Source organism: Scomber japonicus, chromosome 3 (genome assembly GCF_027409825.1).
Source record: "Scomber japonicus isolate fScoJap1 chromosome 3, fScoJap1.pri, whole genome shotgun sequence".
In the NCBI taxonomy this organism is placed as follows: Eukaryota; Metazoa; Chordata; class Actinopteri; order Scombriformes; family Scombridae; genus Scomber; species Scomber japonicus.
The window spans coordinates 39,022,008-39,048,230 of NC_070580.1; the positions used below are offsets into that span (position 1 = coordinate 39,022,008).

At 42.4% G+C, this 26,223-nt stretch overlaps 4 protein-coding genes across 4 annotated transcripts; all 4 read right to left on the minus strand.

The window, feature by feature from the left end:
• Positions 1-463: 463 nt before the first annotated feature.
• LOC128355644 (E3 ubiquitin-protein ligase TRIM35-like) lies at positions 464-1,858 on the minus strand. Its single transcript, XM_053315967.1, has one exon. It carries the CDS (start codon positions 1,856-1,858, stop codon positions 464-466), a length of 1,395 nt encoding a protein of 464 aa, XP_053171942.1.
• A 5,668-nt stretch (positions 1,859-7,526) lies between these two features.
• Positions 7,527-8,989, minus strand: LOC128355642 (nuclear factor 7, ovary-like). Its single transcript, XM_053315965.1, has one exon. It carries the CDS (start codon positions 8,919-8,921, stop codon positions 7,527-7,529), a length of 1,395 nt encoding a protein of 464 aa, XP_053171940.1. The 5' UTR covers positions 8,922-8,989.
• Positions 8,990-12,015: 3,026 nt separating this feature from the next.
• Positions 12,016-13,401, minus strand: LOC128355657 (nuclear factor 7, ovary-like). The gene has a single exon (XM_053315982.1). The coding sequence runs from the start codon at positions 13,399-13,401 to the stop codon at positions 12,016-12,018; it is 1,386 nt and encodes a 461-aa protein (XP_053171957.1).
• Positions 13,402-18,526: 5,125 nt separating this feature from the next.
• LOC128355662 (zinc-binding protein A33-like) lies at positions 18,527-19,977 on the minus strand. The gene has a single exon (XM_053315986.1). It carries the CDS (start codon positions 19,907-19,909, stop codon positions 18,527-18,529), a length of 1,383 nt encoding a protein of 460 aa, XP_053171961.1. The 5' UTR covers positions 19,910-19,977.
• Between the last annotated feature and the right edge of the window lie 6,246 nt (positions 19,978-26,223).

Sequence of the window (26,223 nt, forward strand, 5' to 3'; positions counted from 1 at the left end):
TTGCAGCCGAGTGTGAAGTGGTGGGGATGAGAGTCAGCACCTCTACATCTGAGGCCATGGTACTCTGCTGGAAAAAGGTGGATTGACCCCTCAGTGTTGGGGGGGGGTTACTGCCCCAAGCGGAGGAGTTTAAGTATCTGAGTGAAATGTTCAATACAGTATTTTACTGATTTAAAACACAGAATTTACAACCTGAGATAGTTTATATCTGAAGATGGACTTTAAAAATACACATTAAACTTAACAAAACTCAACAACATGATGCTTCCACACTAAAAGTCACTGTGTTAAAGTTTGAGAAATAAAGCAGCAACACAACATCAGGTTAACTGTATAAAGTTCATTTTCCAATCCACAAACACATACCAAACTATCTGAACCAATGTACAACAATTACAAGTTAATACATCAAAACTTGATTTCATCATCATCATCATCATCATCATCATCATCATCATCATCTCTAACTGCTGTGATTCACTGTCACAGAGACCTTCAGTGGAGAAATCTTCAGTGGGAGTTTATCCACAGTGGCAATGTATGGAAACAGTGTGTCAGTAAAAGTGTGTGTGAAGGTGTGTATGTGTGTGTTAGTATCAGGATCAGAGAACGACAGATTTCCTCTGTTCCAGTCCAGATTCACTCTGATCCTCTGGAGCTCCTTCTTCACTGGGAGAACAGTGGAGGGAGCTGGTGGTGACCGTGCTGAGTATTTATCATCATTGAACCCTATTCTCCATAATCCAGACTGTATGATTCTCTTCCTCTGAATAGACTCTGATGACACACCCAGTATCCAGGATTTACTGTCTCCAACCTCGACATCCCAGCTGTGAGTCCCTGAGTTAAAACCCTCAGAGCCAAGGACAGTACGACCTTTAAACCTCTCTGGATTATCAGGAAGCTGCTGTCTCCTTCCTCCTCGTGTCACACTGGTCAGATCTTCAGACAGGATTAGTATTGGATCAGCAGTGTTTGGATCCAGAATGACAGGAGTGTAGGAGACCATCTCCTTCATGTTATTCCAGATGTTGAAGGCCAGGTTGCCCAGGTGTTTGGCCTGGTCTATCAGAGCTCCTGAGGGCAGCTGTGGATCATCCAGCAGGGGGCAGCGCTGGACTCTTTCCACTGCAGCCTTGTAGTTGTTCAGGAATGAGACGTCTTCAGCTCTCAGCTCCTCCTCTGTGGCTCTGACTGTGTGTGAAAGAGCTGCTATCTCTCTGCTCAGAGCCTCCATCTTCTCCTTCATCATCTGACTCTTCTGCTCCTCTTCCTCCCTCAGAGCAGCCATCCTGGCCTCCTCTTCCTCTTCTAGAAACTGGTGAAGCTTCTTAAACTGCTCCTTAATCTGCCTCTCTGTGTGTTGGGCCTGGACCTTAATGTGTTTTGCTGATTGATCAAACTCCACTTTAACTTGTTCACAAACCTTTAACTTCTCCTTTAAGGTCTTCAGAGTTTCCTCAAGTTCCTTCTTGTGTTGTCGTGCAGCTTCATCGATGGGTCTGAATCTGTGGTTGGTGTGTTTTTCTGAATGACTGCAGACGACACACACTGGCTGCTGATGGTCCAGACAGAAGAGTTTGAGTTTCTCAGAGTGCAGACTGCAGAGAGCTTCTGAAGCTGTCTGATCTCTGTCCTGTAAGAAGGACTCACACAGGTTCTTTAACACCAGACTAACAGGTGGATTTTCCTTTGAAGATCTTCTCTTACAAACTGGACACTCATGTGTTGGTTTCTGTCTCCACCAGCTCTCCAGACAGTCTTTACAGAAGCTGTGGCTACATGACAGAAGAACAGGATCTCTAAAGACCTCATGACAGACCGGACAGCAGAGATCCTCCTCTGATCTGGAAGCCATTTAGTCTCTGAGTGAAGCTGAAAACATAGCAGACAGAAAGTACAGTCAGTCATGGCTCCCCACGCTCCTCTACAGTGGTGGCTGGCCAATGGTGCCATCCTTCCTGATGGAATTTTTCATCTTTAGTTTTTCCCTCTAAAATAATCCTTACAAATACATAATTGCTGTTTGTTCTACAGGTGAATGTGTTTGGAATTATCAAGAATGAAGCATATATAATATATAAACCTTTATTTAGAGGGTAATGTCCCATCTTTCCTGGAGAACTACTTCACACAGAACATTCCTGACTTCAACAGAATTAGAGTTTTATTTCCCTGAGTCAAGCTTCATTAAAAACAAGACTAAAGTCATTGAGAAGTTTATCACTCAGAAAGACAGAAGAGCAAAGTTCATATACAAATAAGACCGCACACACACACACACACACTTTTCTTTGTCTGTAGTTATTTTTAGTTACCGAAAGCTTCGGCACAAACAGCCTCACCTAGAATATCTTTCACCAGCTAACGCTGCTCCTCTACTAACTTCACTGACATTTACTTTCAGTGTGACTCCAGTTTTTAGTCAAACTCACCTTCAGTGTGTGGAGAGTCAGCAGGTTGAAGCAGCAGAGTTCTAGTTTTCCACTTTTCTCTCCTGTAGCTGTACTCACTCAGAGGAAGTTGTTAGTTTGGTCTGAAGGTGAATCTGATGCTCTGTTTTTCAGTCTGTGTGTCTCTTTAGAGACCAACAATAAACTGTTTCCTGGTTTGTCTCAGGTGAGTCAGGTGAGGGGCGGAGCTTTGTCAGATCTCTTCTGATAAATGTTGTAGCTTCACAGTAACACAGGGTGTGTTTCATTCCAAAGTTCAACAATACACCAACCATCAGCTGTAAAGTTTAATGATTAACAGGTTTTATGTGATTTAATCTGTACAGTACAGAACATCATGACCTGCATGAAGCTTATAAAATAAACTCTCATTCAGAGGAGAAGTTCTGTTCAGCTGTTAGTGTGAAAACTTTACAGGAACTATAGAAACATAAAGGATTGAATATTGTTCTGCTTTGACATGTTTACCATAAAACTAAAAGGACAGTACCAACACTTCTACCAACACACTCCTGGTATTTTATACTCAGTCAGTAGTTTAGTCCGTCCTTACAAAGGATGCAGGTCTGAGAGCTGTGGGGGGAACAACACACCAAGACATGTAAAACCTGCTATGAGCCAGAAAAAGTCATCTAGCTGAAATAAATTATCTTCCATTAACTCTCTTCAAGTGGTGGAAGAAGTCCTCAGATCCTTACTGTAGTAAAAGTACTCATACAGCAATGTAAAAACAGGAATGATCTGAACACTTGTGTAAAATCTAATTTCTGAATATTCTCATTAATTCCTGCAACAGTCATCAGTGACTCATTTTAAAACCATGTTTAATTCCTGTAATCTTCTATCATGTTGTCTAAATGTAATCTGAGGTTTAAACTGCGAGCAGTGTTCAGGTCTGTCAGCAGCTCACCTGTAATGCAGGTAAGCGTCCTGTAGGGGGCAGCAGAGACCCGTCACACTGTGCTGAGATCAACTGCAGGAGCACAAAGATGCTGTTTGCTGCTGTTAGTCGGAGGATTGTTCATGCAGGACTTTAACTTGTTATGGAGCATTTTTACATGTCTGTGTTTAGACTGTTACTGCAGTAAAGGATCTAAATACTTCTTCCAGTGCTGTGAACACACATATTAAACATGTTTGGATTCAGTCAAATAAAATACAGGTAACAACCTTTACTACATGTTTAATGAAAAGTCTGATTTATTAAAGGGTCCCTTACACAAGATCAGAGTTATTGAAGCAGAAACTCAGAGACATTTCAATCCCAAAATCAGAAATCATGAATTTTCCTCAAGAGGCTTTAAAACATAAACAGCAACACAACTTCCTGTCCTCGGTGTTTCCGGTTCTGTCCGAGTCTGGCTCCATGTCCTTCCACCAGTCCACCTCGGTCCTGGACTGGGTTCAGTCCCAGTCTGTCACAGTCTGGCTCCATGTGCTTCTATCAGTCCACCTCGGTCCTGGACTGGGTTCTGTCCCAGTCTGGCTCCATGTGCTTCCGTGAGTCCACCTCTGTCCTGGACTGGGTTCTGTCCCAGTTTGGCTCCATATCCTTCCACCAGTCCACCTCGGTCCTGGACTGGGTTCTGTCCCAGTCTGGCTCACTGTCACAGAGACCTTCAGTGGAGAAATCTTCAGTTTATCCACTGTTCTAATGAATGGAAACAGTGTGTCAGTGAAAGTGTGTGTGAAGGTGTGTATGTGTGTGTTAGTATCAGGATCAGAGAACGACAGATTTCCTCTCTTCCAGTCCAGATTCACTCTGATCCTCTGGAGCTTCTTCTTCACTGAGAGAACAGTAAGGAGAGTTGGTGGTGACCATGCTGAGTATTGTTCATCACAGAACCATATTATCCATAATCCAGACTGTATGCGTCCCTTCCTCTGAACAGACTCTGATGACACACCCAGTGCCCATCTTTTACTGTCTCCAACCTCGACATCCCAGCTGTGAGTCCCTGAGTTAAAGCCCTCAGAGCCCAGGACAGAGCAGATGGTAAACCTCTCTGGATTATCAGGAAGCTGCTGTTTCGCTCCTTCACATCTCACACTGGTCAGATCTTCAGACACGATGAGTTTTAGACCAGCAGTGTTTGGATCCAGTTTACAGTCCAGATTACAGTTCGAGATTCTTTCTCCCATTTTAATCAAACCTTATCTGTTGAGTGTTTCTTATTAGTGTATTGGCTGGTGAGTGTGGACCCAGTTGCAAGAAGGGAAGCAAGGCAGATGTACAAAGTCCAGTAAAGCAAGTTCTTTAATCCAAAGAGGAGGCAGGTGGTCATACATGAAAAGGCTAGCAGGAATCAGGCAACCAAAACAGGCAAGGAGCAGGCAGAAAATCAGAGGTCAAAAAACAAACCAGTCTTACACAAAGAAACAAACTTGAACAACATGAGAAAGCAAGAACACAGGGTAACTAAGACAATCTGGCAAGGAAGACATGATGGGGTGGGGTTATATGCACACAGGGAGGCAAGACACAGGTGAAACAAATAGGTAATCAACTAAGGCGGGAAAAAGAACAAAGAGGGGAAGTAAAACTGACAGCACAGGGGAAGACTAGACTTTCAAAATAAAACAGGAAGTGTACATCACAACATAAAATACAGAGTCTGACAATTAGACTGAATACGGGAGTACAGTTTTGAAACAAGTTTCCTATTGTCCTTGTTTTTGTACATGTCAATAAATATGTCGATTAAGTTGGTCTCACTTTCCTATGGTGGTTTTATCTGATCGTTATAATAAGACCTGCTTTGAAGATACCTAAAGAAATAAATTTTTCCTAGCCCATATGTATCTGAAATTTTCTGAAAATTATCAAATTCTCCCTTGGATGTAATAGAGCAGTAAGAAATAATTCCCCTTCTGTACCAATGTTTAAACCTCCCGTCAATCCTTGCGGGCTTGAAGTCTGGGTCAAAGGAAACCCATCTCAGTAACTTAGACTGTCTTTCAAGTGATGGTGACCTACATTCCTTAAACCAAGTACGAAGGCAGACTTGAGACCATTGGCTCAGGCCGCTAGAATGCTGCTCATACAGGGTTTTACTGCCCAGTATAGATTGTAATGGTATGTCTAATTGTGAAGTTTCCAAATCCGTCCATTTTGCTGTATAATTTGGGTTGCAGCAGCATATCAGTGGTCTTAATTGCGCTGCCTTATAATAGTCTGCCAGGCATGGTAGTGATCTGCCCCCTTTCTCTTTAGCCAGTTGCAGTGTTTTGAAGTGGATCCTTGGCCTTCTACCTGCCCATATGAATCTTGAGATCCACTTATCCCATTCATTAAATTGCATTTGTGTGATCATTACTGGCAGGGATTGAAAGAGATAAAAGAGTCGGGGAAAGATCAGAGTTATTGAAGCAGAAACTCAGAGACATTTCAATCACAAAATCACAAATCATGAATTTTCCTCAGGAGGCTTTAAAACATAAACAGCAACACAACTTCCTGTCCTCAGTGTTTAGGGTTCTGTCACAGTCTGGCTCCATGTGCTTCCACCAGTCCACCTCTGTCCTGGACTGGGTTCTGTCCCAGTCTGGCTTCATGTCCTTCCACCAGTCCACCTCTGTCCTGGACTGGGTTCTGTCCCAGTCTGGCTCCATGTGCTTCCATCAGTCCACCTCGGTCCTGGACTGGGTTCTGTCACAGTCTGGCTCCATGTGCTTCTACCAGTCCACCTCGGTCTTGGACTGGCTTCTGTCCCAGTCTGGCTCCATGTCCTTCCACCAGTCCACCTTGGTCCTGGACTGGGTTCTGTCCCAGTCTGGCTCCATGTCCTTCCGCCAGTCCACCTCGGTCCTGGACTGGGTTCTGTCCCAGTCTGGCTCCATGTACTTCCGCCAGTCCATCTCGGTCCTGGACTGGGTTCTTACCCAGTCTGGCTCCATGTCCTTCCGCCAGTCCACCTCGGTCCTGGACTGGGTTCTGTCCCAGTCTGGCTCCATGTACTTCCGCCAGTCCATCTCGGTCCTGGACTGGGTTCTGTCCCAGTCTGGCTCCATGTGCTTCCGCCAGTCCACCTCGGTCCTGGACTGGGTTCTGTCCCAGTCTGGCTCCATGTCCTTCCGCCAGTCCACCTCGGTCCTGGACTGGGTTCTGTCCCAGTCTGTCCCAGTCCTGGTTAACATAATAATGTGTAATGTAAAGATGTGGTGCAGCTAATATTCATGATGCTTCATGTGTCTGTTTGTATTTGAGTCAATGTGAGTTATTATGAAGTTCCATCATGTGTGTTTCTGACTGAACTGACAGACACAAGGTAGTTTTCCAACAAAGAGGATTTTATTCCCCCAAAGAAGAGAAAAGTATTTACAGAAGTGTTTAACAAAAGGTTAGAGTTGATAAAAGAGGTTGAATAAACAGAACTACAGTCAGACTGGAACAACTCAACAAACACATTTGATCACGTTCAGTTTGATTGATTTCTTCTCCATGCAGAGAAAGTCACCATCACACACTGACATGATTTCACTACTGTTCCAGATGTTTCCTGATAATGATTTTGTTAGAAACATAAAGCTGCTCAATCATATTTTCTCTCAACATGAAAAGTTATTAAAATGAATTTACATATTTAAGTTGCAGAAATATTGATACTGAATCTGAGTGAAATGTTCAATACAATATTTTACTGATTTAAAACACAGAATTTACAACCTGAGATAGTTTATATCTGTAGATGGACTTTAACAATACAAATTAAACTTAACAAAACTCAACAACATGATGCTTCCACACTAAAAGTCACTGTGTTAAAGTTTGAGAAATAAAGCAGCAACACAACATCAGGTTAACTTTGACAATCTGTTATTTTGAGCCAATGTTACAACAAGATTGAACTAAAAACTGTCACAAATGTTTAGTTTCTTGTACAAAATGATGCAGATGACATGCAAGAGATCCACAAACCCTAACCCTAACCCATACCCAACACATACCAAACTATCTGAACCAATGTACAACAATTACAAGTCAATACATCAAAACTTGATTTAGTATCAGTATTTTACATGTAGAGTATATTTATATATTCATCATCATCATCATCATCATCATCATCATCTCTAACTGCTGTGATTCACTGTCACAGAGACCTTCAGTGGAGAAATCTTCAGTGGGAGTTTATCCCGAGTGTTAATGAATGGAAACAGTGTGTCAGTGAAAGTGTGTGTGAAGGTGTGTATGTGTGTGTTAGTATCAGGATCAGAGAACGACAGATTTCCTCTGTTCCAGTCCAGATTCACTTTGATCCTCTGGAGCTTCTTCTTCACTGGGAGAACAGTGGTGAGAGCTAGTGGTGACCATGCTAAGTATTCATCATTATAGAAACCTATTATCCATAATCCAGACTGTTTGTATCCCTTCCTCTGAACAGACTCTGATAACACACCCAATATCCAGTCTTTATTGTCTCCAACCTCGACATCCCAGCTGTGAGTCCCTGAGTTAAAGCCCTCAGAGCCCAGGACAATGGAATAATAATCAAACCTCTCTGGATTATCAGGAAGCTGCTGTTTCTCTCCTATTCTCACACTGGTCAGATCTTCAGACAGGATGAGTCTTGGATAAGCAGTGTTTGGATCCAGAATGACAGGAGTGTAGGAGACCATCTCCTTCATGTTGTTCCAGATGTTGAAGGCCAGGTTGCCCAGGTGTTTGGCCTGGTCTATCAGAGCTCCTGAGGGCAGCTGTGGATCATCCAGCAGGGGGCAGCGCTGGACTCTTTCCACTGCAGCCTTGTAGTTGTTCAGGAATGAGACGTCTTCAGCTCTCAGCTCCTCCTCTGTGGCTCTGACTGTGTGTGAAAGAGCTGCTATCTCTCTGCTCAGAGCCTCCATCTTCTCCTTCATCATCTGACTCTTCTGCTCCTCTTCCTCCCTCAGAGCAGCCATCCTGGCCTCCTCTTCCTCTTCTAGAAACTGGTGAAGCTTCTTAAACTGCTCCTTAATCTGCCTCTCTGTGTGTTGGGCCTGGACCTTAATGTGTTTTGCTGTTTGATCAAACGTCACTTTAACTTCTTCACAAACCTTTAACTTCTCCTTTAAGGGCTTCAGGGTTTCCTCAAGTTCCTTCTTGTGTTGTCGTGCAGCTTCATCGATGGGACTGAATCTGTGGTTGGTGTGTTTTTCTGAATCTCTGCAGACGACACACACTGGCTGCTGATGGTCCAGACAGAAGAGTTTGAGTTTCTCAGAGTACAGACTGCAGAGATCCTCTGAAGCTCTCTGATCTCTGTCCTGTAAGAAGGACTCACACAGGTTCTTTATCACCAGGTTACGAGGTGGATCTCTCTTTGAAGATCTTCTCTTACAAACTGCACACTCATGTGTTGGTTTCTCTCTCCACCAGCTCTTCAGACAGTCTTTACAGAAGCTGTGGCTACATGACAGAAGAACAGGATCTCTAAAGACCTCATGACAGACCGGACAGCAGAGATCCTCCTCTGATCTGGAAGCCATTTAGTCTCTGAGTGAAGCTGAAAACACAGCAGACAGAAAGTACAGTCAGTCATGGCTCCCCTCCCTCCTCTACTAACTTCACTGACATTTACTTTCAGTGTGACTCCAGTTTTTAGTCAAACTCACCTTCAGTGTGTGGAGAGTCAGCAGGTTGAAGCAGCAGAGTTCTAGTTTTCCACTTTTCTCTCCTGTAGCTGTACTCACTCAGAGGAAGTTGTTAGTTTGGTCTGAAGGTGAATCTGATGCTCTGTTTTTCAGTCTGTGTGTCTCTTGAGAGACCAACAATAAACTGTTTCCTGGTTTGTCTCAGGTGAGTCAGGTGAGGGGCGGAGCTTTGTCAGATCTCTTCTGATAAATGTTGTAGCTTCACTGTAACACAGGCCCTGTGTTACAGGGTGTGTTTCATTCCTGCAGTCAAACAGACACATACCATCAAGTTTAAAGATCACAGACTAACAGGTTTTATGTGATTTAATGTGTACAGTACAGAACATCATGACCTGCATGAAGCTTATAAATAAACTCTCATTCAGAGGAGAAGTTCTGTTCAGCTGTTAGTGTGAAAACTTTACAGGAACTATAGAAACACAAAGGACTGAATATTGTTCTGCTTTGACATGTTTACCATAAAACAAAAAGGACAGTACCAACACTTCTACCAACACGCTCCTGGTATTTTATACTCAGTCAGTAGTTTAGTCCGTCCTTACAAAGGATGCAGGTCTGAGAGCTGTGGGGGGAACAACACACCAAGACATGTAAAACCTGCTATGAGCCAGAAAAAGTCATCTAGCTGAAATAAATTATCTTCCATTAACTCTCTTCAAGTGGTGGAAGAAGTCCTCAGATCCTTACTGCAGTAAAAGTACTCATACAGCAATGTAAAAACAGGAACGATCTGAACACTTGTGTAAAATCTAATTTCTGGATATTCTCATTAATTCCTGCAACAGTCATCAGTGACTCATTTTAAAATCATGTTTAATTCCTGTAATCTTCTATCATGTTGTCTAAATGTAATCTGAGGGTTAAACTCTGAGCAGTGTTCATGTCTGTCAGCAGCTCACCTGTAATGCAGGTAAGTGTCCTGTAGGGGGCAGCAGAGACCCGTCACACTGTGCTGAGATCAACTGCAGGAACACAAAGATGCTGTTTGCTGCTGTTAGTCGGAGGATTGTTCATGCAGGACTTTAACTTGTTATGGTTAAGGAAGGATAGAAAGAAGGAGGAAAAGAGGAAAGGAAAGGAGTTAGGGGGAAGGAAGGAAGGAAGGAAGGAAAGAAGGATCAGTTCATGCAGGACTTTAACTTGTTATGGAGCATTTTTACATGTCTGTGTTTGTACTGTTACTGCAGTAAAGGATCTGAATACTTCTTCCAGTGTTGTGAACACACATATTAAACATGTTTGGATTCAGTCAAATAAAATACAGGTAACAACCTTTACTACATGTTTAATGAAAAGTCTGATTTATTAAAGGGTCCCTTACACAAGATCAGAGTTATTGAAGCAGAAACTTAGAGACATTTCAATCACAAAATCACAAATCATGAATTTTCTTCAGGAGGCTTTAAAACATAAGCAGCAACACAACTTCCTGTCCTCAGTGTTTAGGGTTCTGTCACAGTCTGGCTCCATGTGCTTCCACCAGTCCACCTCGGTCCTGGACTGGGTTCTGTCCCAGTCTGACTCCATGTCCTTCCACCAGTCCGCCTCGGTCCTGGACTGAGTGGGAGGAAGGCCAGATCAGAGAGGCTGCTGGTTCATATCTAAGGAACACTTGAGCTCCTGTTTTATTTCTGTGTGTTAATATGAAGTGAAGCTCAGAGCAGCAGTAACATGCAGCTTTTGTGTGTGTGTGTGTGTGTGTGTCCTTCCTCACCTGCTCTGCTCCCTGTGTCTTCCTCAGCCAATCAGCTCGCAGCCTGGTTTTCATTGGTCCAGTTTGTATGTCAGTCCTGGTTTTCATTAGTCCAGTTTGTATTTAAGTCCTGGTTTTCATCCTCTCTGCTGTTTACGGTTGATGTTGTTCTGTTGGACTCTACAGGTGAAGACCTCCAACAGGCTCTGGGACGGTTTGCAGCCGAGTGTGAAGTGGTGGGGATGAGAGTCAGCACCTCCACATATGGGGCCATGGTACTCTGCTTGGGGGTGGGGTTACTGCCCCAAGCAGAGGAGTTTAAGTGTCTGGGGGTCTTGTTCACAGTGAGGGTCAGATGGAGTGTGAGGTGGATGGGTGCAGCGGGTGCAATTACAGTAGACTCAGTGGGCGTCTACTGTAATTGCCAATGTATGGAAACAGTGGTTAATATTTAAGGAACACTGTTTTTGGTTTTGATGAATAGTTTATAATATGATGCTGAAGTTCTGACTGAACTGACAGACACAAGGTAGTTTTCCAACAAAGAGGATTTTATTCCCCCAAAGAAGAGAAAAGTATTTACAGAAGTGTTTAACAAAAGGTTAGAGTTGATAAAAGAGGTTGAATAAACAAAACTACAGTCAGACTGGAACAACTGAACAAACACATTTGATCACGTTCAGTTTGATTGATTTCTTCTCAATGCAGAGAAAGTCACCATCACACGCTGACATGATTTCACTACTGTTCCAGATGTTTCCTGCTAATGATTTTGTTAGAAACATAAAGCTGCTCAATCATATTTTCTCTCAACATGAAATGTTATTAAAATGAATTTACATATTTAAGTTGCAGAAATATTGATACTGAATCTGAGTGAAATGTTCAATACAATATTTTACTGATTTAAAACACAGAATTTACAACCTGAGATAGTTTATATCTGTAGATGGACTTTAAAAATACACATTAAACTTAACAAAACTCAACAACATGATGCTTCCACACTAAAAGTCACTGTGTTAAAGTTTGAGAAATAAAGCAGCAACACAACATCAGGTTAACTTTATAAAGTTCATTGTCCAATCCACAAACACATACCAAATTATCTGAACCAATGTACAACAATTACAAGTTAATACATCAAAACTTGATTTAATATCAGTATTTTACATGTAGAGTATATTTATATATTCTTCATCATCATCATCATCATCATCATCATCATCATCTCTAACTGCTGTGATTCACTGTCACAGAGACCTTCAGTGGAGAAATCTTCAGTTCATCTCCAGTGAGAATGTATGTAAACAGTGTGTCAGTGAAAGTGTGTGTGAAGGTGTGTATGTGTGTGTTAGTATCAGGATCAGAGAACGACAGATTTCCTCTGTTCCAGTCCAGATTCACTCTGATCCTCTGGAGCTTCTTCTTAACTGAGGGAACAGTGGAGCGAGCTGATGGTGACAATGCTGAATATTTATCATCATAGAGCATTATTATCCATAATCCAGACTTTATGCCTCCCTTCCTCTGAGCAGACTCTGATAACACACCCAGTGCCCATCCTTTACTGTCTCCAACCTCGACATCCCAGCTGTGAGTCCCTGAGTTAAAGCCCTCAGAGCCCAGGACAGAGTGCTCATCAAATCTCTCTGGATTATCAGGAAGCTGCTGTTTCTTTCCTCCTCTCACACTGGTCAGATCTTCAGACAGGATGAGTTGTGGATGAGCAGTGTTTGGATCCAGAATGACAGGAGTGTAGGAGACCATCTCCTTCATGTTGTTCCAGATGTTGAAGGCCAGGTTGCCCAGGTGTTTGGCCTGGTCTATCAGAGCTCCTGAGGGCAGCTGTGGATCATCCAGCAGGGGGCAGCGCTGGACTCTTTCCACTGCAGCCTTGTAGTTGTTCAGGAATGAGACGTCTTCAGCTCTCAGCTCCTCCTCTGTGGCTCTGACTGTGTGTGAAAGAGCTGCTATCTCTCTGCTCAGAGCCTCCATCTTCTCCTTCATCATCTGACTCTTCTGCTCCTCTTCCTTCCTCAGAGCAGCCATCCTGGCCTCCTCTTCCTCTTCTAGAAACTGGTGAAGCTTCTTAAACTGATCCTTAATCTGCCTCTCTGTGTGTTGGGCCTGGACCTTAATGTGTTTTGCTGTTTGATCAAACTTCACTTTAACTTCTTCACAAACCTTTAACTTCTCCTTTAAGGGCTTCAGAGTTTCCTCAAGTTCCTTCTTGTGGTGTGGTGCAGCTTCATCGATGGGTCTGAATCTGTGGTTGGTGTGTTTTTCTGAATCTCTGCAGACGAGACACACTGGCTGCTGATGGTCCAGACAGAAGAGTTTGAGTTTCTCAGAGTGCAGACTGCAGAGAGCCTCTGAAGCTCTCTGATCTCTGTCCTGTAAGAAGGACTCACACAGGTTCTTTATCACCAGACTAACAGGTGGATGTTCCTTTGAGGATTTTCTCTTACAAACTGGACACTCACGTGTTGGTTTCTGTCTCCACCAGCTCTTCAGACAGTCTTTACAGAAGCTGTGGCTACATGACAGAACAACAGGATCTCTAAAGACCTCATGACAGATTGGACAGCAGAGATCCTCCTCTGATCTGGAAGCCATTTAGTCTCTGAGTGAAGCTGAAAACACAACAGACAGAAAGTACAGTCAGTCATGGCTCCCCTCCCTCCTCTACTAACTTCACTGACATTTACTTTCAGTGTGACTCCAGTTTTTAGTCAAACTCACCTTCAGTGTGTGGAGAGTCAGCAGGTTGAAGCAGCAGAGTTGTAGTTTTCCACTTTTCTCTCCTGTAGCTGTACTCACTCAGAGGAAGTTGTTAGTTTGGTCTGAAGGTGAATCTGATGCTCTGTTTTTCAGTCTGTGTGTCTCTTTAGAGACCAACAATAAACTGTTTCCTGGTTTGTCTCAGGTGAGTCAGGTGAGGGGCGGAGCTTTGTCAGATCTCTTCTGATAAATGTTGTAGCTTCACAGTAACACAGGGTGTGTTTCAGTCCAAAGTTCAACAATACACCAACCATCAGCTGTAAAGATGAATGATTAACAGGTTTTATGTGATTTAATGTGTACAGTACAGAACATCATGACCTGCATGAAGCTTATAAAATAAACTCTCATTCAGAGGAGAAGTTCTGTTCAGCTGTTAGTGTGAAAACTTTACAGGAACTATAGAAACACAAAGGAGTGAATATTGTTCTGGATGATTTATTTAAGATTTGACATATTACCAAAAACAAAAAGGACAGTACCAACACTTATAAGAAATGACGGCACACTGATGAACTTGTTGTTGTCCGACTCTTCAGTCAAACCAGTTCTCAGGATCACATGGCTCCGTCCTCCAGAACCTCCCCTGGCTCTCCATCCCTCTCATCCAATATAAACTGCTCCTCCTCACTTTAAAATCCCTCCACAACCTCGCCCCCCTCCTACCTCCATTCATCAGATGCTAACCTCTGTTCCACCTCTGACCAAGACCCACCTTTTCAAATTCGTTTAGTTTCTTCTTCTCTTCATTGCTTTTGTTGAATGTGATTTTATTTATTCTGTAATGTTTTATTGTTTCACTGTCACTGTGACATAAAGAGATGCTGTTTTTAGATATTTAACTTCCCAATAAATATAACAGTTATTTCAGCCGTCTCAGTTTAATTTAATCTTTATTTAATCAACAATAATTAGATGAGTATGTCACTCGTGCAAATCATTACAGATGGATGGATGGATGATAATGGATGGATGGATGGACAATAATGGATGGATGATAAATGATGGATAGATGATAATGGATGGATGGATGGATGGATGATAATGGATGGATGGATGGATGGATGGATGGATGGATGGTAATGGATGGATGGATGGATGGATGGATGATAATGGATGGATGGATGGATGATAATGGATGGATGGATGGATGGATGGATGGATGATAATGGATGGATGGATGATAAATGATGGCTGGATGGATGGATGATAATGGATGGATGGATGGATGATAAATGATGGCTGGATGGATGGATGATAATGGATGTATGGATGGATGGATGAATGGATGGATGATAATGGATGGATGGATGGATGGATGATAATGGATGGATGGATGGATGGATGATAATGGATGGATGGATGGATGATAATGGATGGATGGATGGATGATAATGGATGAATGGATGGATGATAATGGATGGATGGATGGATGGATGGTTGAATGGCTGGATGGATGGATGATAAATGATGGCTGGATGGATGGATGATTATGGATGGATGGATGGATGATAATGGATGGATGGATGGATGGATGATAATGGATGGATGGATGGATGGATGGATGATAATGGATGGATGGATGGATGGATGGATGATAATGGATGGATGGATGGATGATAATGGATGAATGGATGGATGATAATGGATGGATGGATGATAATGGATGGATGGATGGATGGATGGATGGATGATAATGGATGGATGGATGGATGGATGGATGGATGGATGGATGGATGGATGGATGATTATGGATGGATGGATGGATGATAATGGATGGATGGATGGATGGATGAATGGATGGATGATAATGGATGGATGGATGGATGACAATGGATGGATGGATGGACAATAATGGATGGATGATAAATGATGGATAGATGATAATGGATGGATGGATGGATGGATGATAATGGATGGATGGATGGATGGATGGATGGATGGATGGATGATAATGGATGGATGGATGGATGGATGATAATGGATGGATGGATGGATGATAATGGATGGATGGATGGATGGATGGATGGATGATAATGGATGGATGATAATGGATGGATGGATGATAAATGATGGCTGGATGGATGGATGATAATGGATGGATGGATGGATGATAAATGATGGCTGGATGGATGGATGATAATGGATGTATGGATGGATGGATGGATGGATGAATGGATGGATGATGGATGGATGATAATGGATGGATGGATGGATGGATGGATGATAATGGATGGATGGATGGATGATAATGGATGGATGGATGGATGGATGATAATGGATGAATGGATGGATGATAATGGATGGATGGATGATAATGGATGGATGGATGGATGGATGGTTGAATGGCTGGATGGATGGATGATAAATGATGGCTGGATGGATGGATGATTATGGATGGATGGATGGGTGATAATGGATGGATGGATGGATGGATGATAATGGATGGATGGATGATAATGGATGGATGGATGATAATGGATGGATGGATGGATGGATGGATGATAATGGATGGATGGATGGATGGATGATAAATGATGGATGGATGGATGATAATAAATGATGGATGGATGGATGATAATGGATGGATGGATGGATGGATGGATGGATGGATGGACGATAATGGATGGATGATGGATGGATGGATGGATGGATGGACGATAATGGATGGATGATGGATGGATGATAATGGATGGATGGATGGATGATAATGGATGGATGGATGGATGGATGGATGATAATGGATGGATGGATGGTTGGATGGATGATAATGGATGGATGGATGGATGATAATGGAGGGATGCATGGATTGATGGATGATAATGGATGGATGGATGGATGGATGATAATGGATGGATGTATGGATGTATGGATGATAATGGATGGATGGATGGATGGATGGATGGATGGATGATAATGGATGGATGGATGGATGGATGGATGGATGGTTGAATGGCTGGATGGATGGATGGATGGATGGATGATAATGGATGGATGGATGGATGGATGGATGGATGGATGATGATGATGGATGATAATGAATGGATGGATGGATGATAATGGATGGATGGATGGATGGATGGATGATAATGGATGGATGGATGGATGGATGATAATGGATGGATGGATGGATGGATGATAAATGATGGAGTTTTAATTTAATCTTGATTTTATCACCAATAATTAGATGAGTGTCACTCGTGTTAAATGAACCCAATAAACCTGCTGATGGTTTATATGTGACAACAGTAAAGTGGAGCTTAGTGTAAAAAACACATGTATGATTTATATTTGTATAACACAGCGATGGTTACCGTAGTTATGTCTTCAGCCGCCATTTCCTGTTTGAAAAGTGATCCCTCCCCTTCTGCTACATACTTCTCAGTTTGAACATACTCATGACCTCAGACTATTAAGATGCGTAAGAACAGAAGAAGAGATTTTAGATTTGAGACACAGCATTTCTGATTCAGAGGAGCTTCTCCAGGATTTTCTGGGTTATGCTTCAATATTTCAGGTGGAGGGAAGTCTATCAGTCATATCAGCTGCTCTTAGTTGTGCTGTTGTTCATGTCAGCATCATGATTCTTTCACTTCATCTCTAAATCCAGCTTCATGCATAACGTAAATTTCAACCAATCAGATTCCTTCCAAAACAACTTTTCTTGGCATCGATCATCATAATGCTCATTTCATTCATAACTCCAGTCACAGGTGCATGGAGGTTTTTCAGAGTGTGGCCTTGAAACTCAGTTCATTGACTGAAGCCCACTTACTCTGAGTTATATACTATCTCAATTACAATACTGTTTCATGACTTTTGTTTCTGCATTATTTTCTTTTTAAATAATAATAATAATAAAAGTGTAATACATTTAATCACATGTAATTCAGGGTATATTTATCAGATCAAATGTGCTTATTCACTCAGTAAGTGCAGAATCACATACACTTCTTTTATCATAATGCTCTCAATCTTGATTATCTTTGGTGAATAACAATCAATACTAAAAAACCCTTTAAGCAGATACAACACTGTTCATTGTTAGTATTTATCACCCAAAGACCATAAAAACATCAGAAACAATGACAGTAAAAACAGATTAAACCAAAGAAGATCATGGAAATATAAAAGAAAAGAGAATCAGGCAAAAAGAGGAACAGAGGACTAATTCCTAAGATAACTACTAGTTTTAGAATAAAATGTTTTCAGTAGCTGAATAGTTACCATGAACACCATCTAATCACAATGTCTCTGATTCAGGATCCAATCTGATAAAAAGGTAAAAATGCCACAAAAAGGAAAAAAAATAAAAGAAAATAAATTCTGTCACCAAGAATTAGACGATCATGTTACATATGTGCTGTGTCTTGTGTTAGTACACTGTGTACAATGTGTAGTTACTTGTGTAGTGTGCAGATATCGACAGGTTAAACACTTACAGCTCTGTTCTTGGTATCAAATCATTACAGACTGTTAAATTAACCCAATAAACCTGCTGATGGTTTATATGTGACAACATTAAAGTAGAGCTTAGTGGAAGAAACACATGAATTTATATTTGTGTAATGTGGCGATGGTTACCGTAGTTACAACGTCCACGGCCGTCATTTCCTGTTTGAAAAGTGGCCCATCACCTTCTGCTACGGAGCCAAGATGGGGACCATTGAGGATGAGAAGTGTTCATAGACCCTCACTCAACTTTCTGACTGTTTAGAGTGAAACCATCCAGGTTCTCATAGTGCTGCAGGTTTCCATACTTCACATTAAGAGTAAATGGCTCAGTGATGTTTTTGTGTCCATGTGGTTTAGTCAAATTTAAAGACTTTAAAATGTGAAAATAAACGTATGAATAATTATTTGTGTATAAAATGGTGCAAATGTGAATTAAACCAACAAAAATATTATTATATATGTACATTTTAACAAACCCGATGCTGCTTTCAAAACTAAGATATCATCATCTCACTGTCACGGAGACCTTCAGTGGAGAAATCTTCAGTTTATCCAAAGTGTCAATGAATGGAAACAGTGTGTCAGTGAAAGTGTGTGTGAAGGTGTGTATGTGTGTGTTAGTATCAGGATCAGAGAACGACAGATTTCTTCTGTTCCAGTCCAGATTCACTCTGATCCTCTGGAACTTCTTCTTCACTGGGAGAACAGTGAGGAGAGCTGATGATGAACATGCTGAGTATTTATTAAAATAGAAACCTATTCTCCATGATCCAGACTGTATCTTTCCCTTCCTCTGAACAGACTCTGATAACACACCCAGTACCCAGTCTTTACTGTCTCCAACCTCGATATCCCAGCTGTGAGTCCCTGAGTTAAAGCCCTCAGAGCCCAGGACAGAGTAGAGGGCGTTAATCCTCTCTGGATTATCAGGAAGCTGCTGTAGCTCCACTACTCCTCTCACACTGGTCAGACCTTCAGACAGGATGAGTTTTGGATGAGCAGTGTTTGGATCCAGAATGACAGGAGTGTAGGAGACCATCTCCTTCATGTTGTTCCAGATGTTGAAGGCCAGGTTGCCCAGGTGTTTGGCCTGGTCTATCAGAGCTCCTGAGGGCAGCTGTGGATCATCCAGCAGGGGGCAGCGCTGGACTCTTTCCACTGCAGCCTTGTAGTTGTTCAGGAATGAGACGTCTTCAGCTCTCAGCTCCTCCTCTGTGGCTCTGACTGTGTGTGAAAGAGCTGCTATCTCTCTGCTCAGAGCCTCCATCTTTTCCTTCATCATCTGACTCTTCTGCTCCTCTTCCTCCCTCAGAGCAGCCATCCTGGCCTCCTCTTCCTCTTCTAGAAACTGGTGAAGCTTCTTAAACTGCTCCTTAATCTGCCTCTCTGTGTGTTGGGCCTGGACCTTAATGTGTTTTGCTGTTTGATCAAACTTCACTTTAACTTCTTCACAAACCTTTAACTTCTCCTTTAAGGGCTTCAGAGTTTCCTCAAGTTCCTTCTTGTGTTGTGGTGCAGCTTCATCGATGGGTCTGAATCTGTGGTTGGTGTGTTTTTCTGAATCTCTGCAGATGACACACACTGGCTGCTGATGGTCCAGACAGAAGAGTTTGAGTTTCTCAGAGTGCAGACTGCAGAGAGCCTCTGAAGCTCTCTGATCTCTGTCCTGTAAGAAGGACTCACACAGGTTCTTTAACACCAGACAAACAGGTGGATTTTCCTTTGAGGATCTTCTCTTACAAACTGGACACTCATGTGTTGGTTTCTGTCTCCACCAGCTCTTCAGACAGTCTTTACAGAAGCTGTGGCTACATGACAGAACAACAGGATCTCTAAAGACCTCATGACAGACCAGACAGCAGAGATCCTCCTCTGATCTGGAAGCCATTTAGTCTCTGAGTGAAGCTGAAAACACAGCAGACAGAAAGTACAGTCAGTCATGGCTCCCCTCCCTCCTCTACTAACTTCACTGACATTTACTTTCAGTGTGACTCCAGTTTTTAGTCAAACTCACCTTCAGTGTGTGGAGAGTCAGCAGGTTGAAGCAGCAGAGTTCTAGTTTTCCACTTTTCTCTCCTGTAGCTGTACTCACTCAGAGGAAGTTGTTAGTTTGGTCTGAAGGTGAATCTGATGCTCTGTTTTTCAGTCTGTGTGTCTCTTTAGAGACCAACAATAAAGTGTTTCCTGGTTTGTCTCAGGTGAGTCAGGTGAGGGGCGGAGCTTTGTCAGATCTCTTCTGATAAATATTGTAGCTTCACAGTAACACACTGACACTTATTTCCTCAGCAGCTCGTGATCGATCAGAAGCTCTTGTTCCTCTATAAATATTCTCTCTGCTGTTGGTGACCTTGTGTAGTCGTCCTCCGTTCCCCTCTGCTTCCTCTATTGCTGCTATTTCTGTCTCGATCTATAAAAGTCTGTCCTCTCAGCCGGGGGTCGGGTTGCTGCTCGGACCAACAAGTGACACACTAACTGTTTCTCTGAGGCCTCAAGTCTAACCTTTCGTAGTTCTGCTCAGCCGTTTGGTAGAGGTCACTTTGTGTCAAAAACTAAAATCTTTTGAACACATTTAACTTTTAGTTCAATGTAACACACACAGACCATCAGGTTGTGCTATGGTTGCTATAGATACAGGTTGTGCTATGGTTGCTATAGATACAGGTTGTACTATGGTTGCTATAGATACAGGTTGTGTTATGGTTGCTATAGATACAGGTTGTGTTGTGGTTGCTATAGATACAGGTTGTGCTATGGTTGCTATAGATACAGGTTGTACTATGGTTGCTATAGATACAGGTTGTGCTATGGTTGCTATAGATACAGGTTGTGCTATGGTTGCTATAGATACAGGTCGTGCTATGGTTGCTATAGATACAGGTCGTGTTATAGTTGCTATAGATACAGGTCGTGTTATGGTTGCTATAGATACAGGTTGTGTTGTGGTTGCTATAGATACAGGTTGTGTTGTGGTTGCTATAGATACAGGTTGTACATGAACAGAATGTTTTTAATAAAAGTTTAGAACCAATGAGGTGTGAATGAGTCTGTAAAACATCACATTTAGGCTCAATAAGGAAATAAATCCATGTTTTATGTTGTCATGGCAACAAAGAGAAAAAGCAAAGACATGATTTTCTAAATAGCACTTTCTTGGTGTGACCTACAAAGTGTTAATGACAAAATGTGACAACGTTGTTTTTTAAAGGTTCAGTTTAGATTAAAGATCCTCCACATGTTTTAACCATTCTGCCTCATTTTAGAAAGTGTTACACCTGGCTCATTTAAACAAACATCAGTTTTAAATACTTAAAGACCGTGTAAAGTGAATTCAGACATTTTCTTCTAAACACATTAAATAGGGCATAAATGTATTTCTAAAAAAGGTGTAAAAAGCATTTCAACCATTTAGATTTGAATTGTGGAGCTAGGATTAGCATAAACTCGCCCTGCTGCTGTAGAGGTATAAATACATTCAGCACACACTACTACTACTACAGTCTACAGTTAGCTGAGTTAGCCACCGAGCTAGTCGCTGAGTTAGCCAACGACCTAGCAGCTGAGTTAGCCAACGAGCTAGCAGCTGAATTAGCCAACGAGCTAGTGTAGCGGTTGTGTACTCTATCTCTGTTGCATTGTGTTATTGAAGAAGCACCACCACCGTGACTTTCGGCATCAACCAGCCATTTATTCTGATGGTAAGAGGAGTGATATCCCACAGACAGTCTCTTACATGAACTTCTCAAAAATGCTAAAATAAAACAACATAAAATAAGGTATGTTCGACTTGGTGCTAGCTAGCAGCTACTACTATTTACACACAGAGCTTGGCTAGCAAACCACCGATAACGTGGTGCAGTCAACACCCTGACTTAAACAATTCAAAACAATGGTAACATGCACATACAGTATTTTAAGGCTTACGTCCGTATATAGGAAGATACAGAACCCACTTTTAGCCATAGAAACAAGGTTAATAACTCTATTTTTACAGAGCTGATAAAATGTGACCTACCACAGAGACGGCATTCACAGACTGTTACCTGAGTTCAGGGCGCACCCCTCAAGTCTACAGGGACCCAGCAGATGGCGCTGCACTCATGTTACTCACATAATCTCTGTGGTAATAGCCATTATTCTCAGATAAAATAAATAATAAAATAATAAAATGTACAACACAATAGGAAATGGACAAATGGCCAATAATAAATTTAAATCTGTGCAAATATATATTAAAAACAGGACAGTTAGAGATGGCAAGTGGAATCATTAACTCCATTACACTAGCAGCTAAATTAGCAGCAGAAAGCTCTCAGACCTAGCGTCCACGTTTCTGGACTTTGATTGACAGGTGACACTTGGTAGGGGGCGGGGCTTCAGCGGACTCGGAGGCCACGCCCACAGCGTTTGGTAGCAGAGAAAGAGGCTGATTAATCTCTGTTCAGTGATGTGTAGTTTATCAGCTAAGAGTTTTTAAGGTGTTGCCACAAAATTGTAGGAACGGTACGTTTAGCAGGGCTCTCAAGTTTCAAGAAAAGTGTGGCGTGAGATCCCCCCCCCCAACCAAATGTCCCATCGGGGTTGGGGGTTAGGGTTAGGGTTGGGGGGGGTTGTCACTCTCTACCGTTCACTCCAGATTCCAGGAGATTGGAGATTGGATCTAATTTGCGTCAGGGAGCCGCTATCAATATGCAGGAGAGTCGGGCTGTCTGGATTACCTTCTGTATGTAATATATTAATTCCTGTGCCCTGGGACCCTAACCCTTTCTCAGCGTGACAAATGACAGGTGTGTGGTACAGCGTGTATATGAACGTGTGTGAGTGTGTGTGTGTGTGTCGGGGACGGGAGGGGTACTTCTGATTGGCGCTAACTCGGAATCGTATGAAGTCAGTGCAGACAGAGGTCTCACTCCCCACGTACTTCTGTGTGGTTTTCATTTCAGCGTGAGAGATGCCATGTGTGGCGTGAGACCGTGAGAACTGGCTTGAATGCGTGAGACTTGAGACCACCGCGTTTAGTCCAGGCGGGGAGTTCCTGTCCTCTGAAATGAAGCCAACCAGGAAGTAACTTAGAGCTGCATTCTATCAAAAGGCCACCAGGGGGCGACCGTCTCTATACAAGTCAATGGAGAAGTAACTTAGAGCTGCATTCTATCAAAAGGCCACCAGGGGGCGACCGTCTCTATACAAGTCAATGGAGAATTCACCAACTTCTCACTTGATTTCTAACCTCAGTAAACGTTTTCAAAATGTGTTTATGGTCTCAATCGCTAGTTTAAAGCCTTCTTCAATGCAGTATGATGTTCATTTGGGACATTTTGGCCTCCCTGATTTTATATGTGACGATAAAGCAGGGTATGCATTAGGGCGTGGCTACGTCCTGATTGACAGGTTGATTGACCAATGTCCTCGAGATCCAGCCCTCGTAACCATAGCAACCTCCCCGCTCCGTCCATGGCTCCTCATGCCCATATAAGTAGAATCCCTGTTTTTATTTTTCCCAGAATGCACCTGAAATTTTCAAGTTGGTGCTGCCCAGATTCGAAACTATTGGCTTCCGAGCAGCAGTCCACAAACCAATGGGTGACGTGAGAGATGTTAAGTCCATTTCTTCTATACAGTCTATGGGTAAAACCAGTTTCTCTCTGTTCAGTTTGTTTGTTTGCTGTCGTACGTTTGCTTCCTGTTCTCATCCTCACAAATAAATAAAGCAGCAGAGTCGACAGTTAGTTCAGGATAAATAATTTAATGCAGTTACATCGTCAATATATGTGCACTCTCACTCACAAAGGAGAAAAAGGAAAACCTGTCCGCCCCCCCCCCCCCCCCCCCCCCTTAACTCCCCCCATTAACAAACAACCAAAGGAACAACAAACAGGATAAATGAACAGAAACCAACATGGTGTGATATTGCTTCGTGTGCGCAGCTTTTAAAACCTTCACGAACAAAACCTGTAAACCTGCATCATCACACTCAAGATACATGCTTCCAATATATAAGTACCACTATAGTGAGCTTCTTCCTGCTACACACACACACACACACACACACACACGCGCACACACACACACACACACACACACACACACACACACGCAGCCCTTTAGTTTACAACCTTTTTGACTTTTACGTCCTTAGTTCTGAATATCTGAAATCAACTACAGATGCATTTCATAAAAAAACACCAAACACACAAACCGTGAAGTCAGCGGACACGAACTTTAACATCCTGACGTTAGATCATTAACAGCATCGCTTCAATTTATTCCAGTTTTAACGAGAAAAAAACACGTTTCCTTCTACAGTTCGTAAAAAAAAAAAGAGACGTGAAGGTGTTTTGTTTTTTGTTTTTACATCTGGAGACGAGTTCAATCTGAATTATTATTATTATTATAACATGTTCACACACACACACACACACACACACACACACACACACACAGTATTCAAACAGTAGCACCAGAGGTCAAAGGTCACACTGAGGTTGACCAGCATGGACACAGAAGCAGTTTATTGACCCTCCTGTTGTGCTCAGGTCAAGGAAGGAAGGAAATGAGGAAGGAATGAAGGTAGGGAGGAAAGAGGAAGGAGGGAATTGGGCAAAGAAGGAAATGAGGAAGGAACGAAGGAAGGGAGGAAAGGAGGAAAGAAGGAAGGAAGGGAGGAAAAGAGGGAGGAAGGAAGGAAATGAGGAAGGAACGAAGGAAGGGAGTAAAGGAGGAAAGAAGGAAGGGAGGAAAAGAGGGAATAAGGAAGGAAGTAATGAAGGAAGGAAGGAGGAAAAGAGGAAGGAAGTAAGGAGAGGAAAGAAGGAAGGAGGAAAAGAGGAAGGAAGTAAGGAGAGGAAAGAAGGAATGAGGAAGGAAGGAAGGAGAGAAGGAAGGAAGGGAGGAACAGTCATAAGAGTCAATTTGACCCGGGAGCACAACAGGAGGGTTAATTATCATTTTCTTTCTGTCTGAGAGTTGAAGTTTGAATCACCGCTGCTGCAGTGGTGGGAAAACAGTGGCTCGTGGGCCAAATCCTCTTGATGTAAGTTGAAGTTTGACTTTTTAAAATAATTGTTCGTTAAAGTTTAAATCATTTGTATTTTATCCCTACGTCATCTCCTCCAGCTCATCCATGAAACATAACCTGGCTCCATGTGTTCAGACTGAGTCCTCTAAAGCTCTGAGTCACATTTCATATCTAATATTATTTAATATGTGATAATGAGACATGAAGAAGTCACACACAGACCTGCAACTAACCAGATATAACATGTTAGTCAGAGAGCTTCAGGCATGCTAACAGTTTCCTACTGTTTTCAGTCTTTATGCTAAGCTAAGCTAACGAGGAATCAATCTGAACACGAGACTCTCAGAAAGAAAGAAAGATGAATAATTTATTAACTGTTTAATCTACCCAGCTGGTGTGTGTGTGTGTGTGTGTGTGTGTGTCACTGTGTGTGTGTGTGTGTGTGTGTGTGTGTGTATGCGTGTGTGTCACTGTGTGTGTGTGTATGTGTGTTTACAGTACATTAGTAAGAGAGTGTGTGCAGAGCTGCAGGAGGGTGAGATGTGTGTGTGTTATTGTAACGATGATGGATGCCAACCTGTCCGTGTGTGTGTGAGAGGGACTGTGTGTGTGTGTGTGTGTGTGTGTGTGTGTGTGTGTGTGTGTGTGTGTGAGAGAGACTGTGTGTGTGTGTGTGTGTGAGAGACTGTGTGTGTGTGTGTGTGTGGTGTACCTGCTCTGACAGGTGGAGGTGAATTGTTGCAGATATGACAGCGAGCTCTGACACTCAAGGACGCTGTCTGTGTTTATAGTGTGTGTGTGTGTGTGTGTGTGTGTGTGTGTGTGTGTGTGTGTGTACCTGTTTATCTGTCTCTGTCAGGACTCTGACTTTCAGACTTTTATTGAGGACTTTTTTTACTTGTTCTTGCTTTGAAACGACTGACGGTTCAGATTCAGTTCAAGACTAAAAGTTAGAGTTAGGTTTTGACCTCTGGACTAACGTGAACTTAAACCTGAGTCTAACTGATGTGTGTTTAAGTTCAGCTTAGTTATAACTCCACTTCATCTGAGCCCAGTTTAGTCTGTGTGTGTGTGTGTGTGTGTGTGTGTGTGTGTGTGTGTGTGTGTGTGTGTGTGTGTGTGTGTCTCCACCTGTCAGAGACACAAAAATAACGGGAAGAAGAAGAAAATCTAACTAAAACAACAAA

Bases quoted from the DNA above. Each gene is read 5' to 3' on its own strand.
- LOC128355662 (XM_053315986.1), bottom strand. From the start codon at position 19,909: ATGGCTTCCAGATCAGAGGAGGATCTCTGCTGTCTGGTCTGTCATGAG.
- LOC128355644 (XM_053315967.1), bottom strand. From the start codon at position 1,858: ATGGCTTCCAGATCAGAGGAGGATCTCTGCTGTCCGGTCTGTCATGAG.
- LOC128355642 (XM_053315965.1), bottom strand. From the start codon at position 8,921: ATGGCTTCCAGATCAGAGGAGGATCTCTGCTGTCCGGTCTGTCATGAG.
- LOC128355657 (XM_053315982.1), bottom strand. From the start codon at position 13,401: ATGGCTTCCAGATCAGAGGAGGATCTCTGCTGTCCAATCTGTCATGAG.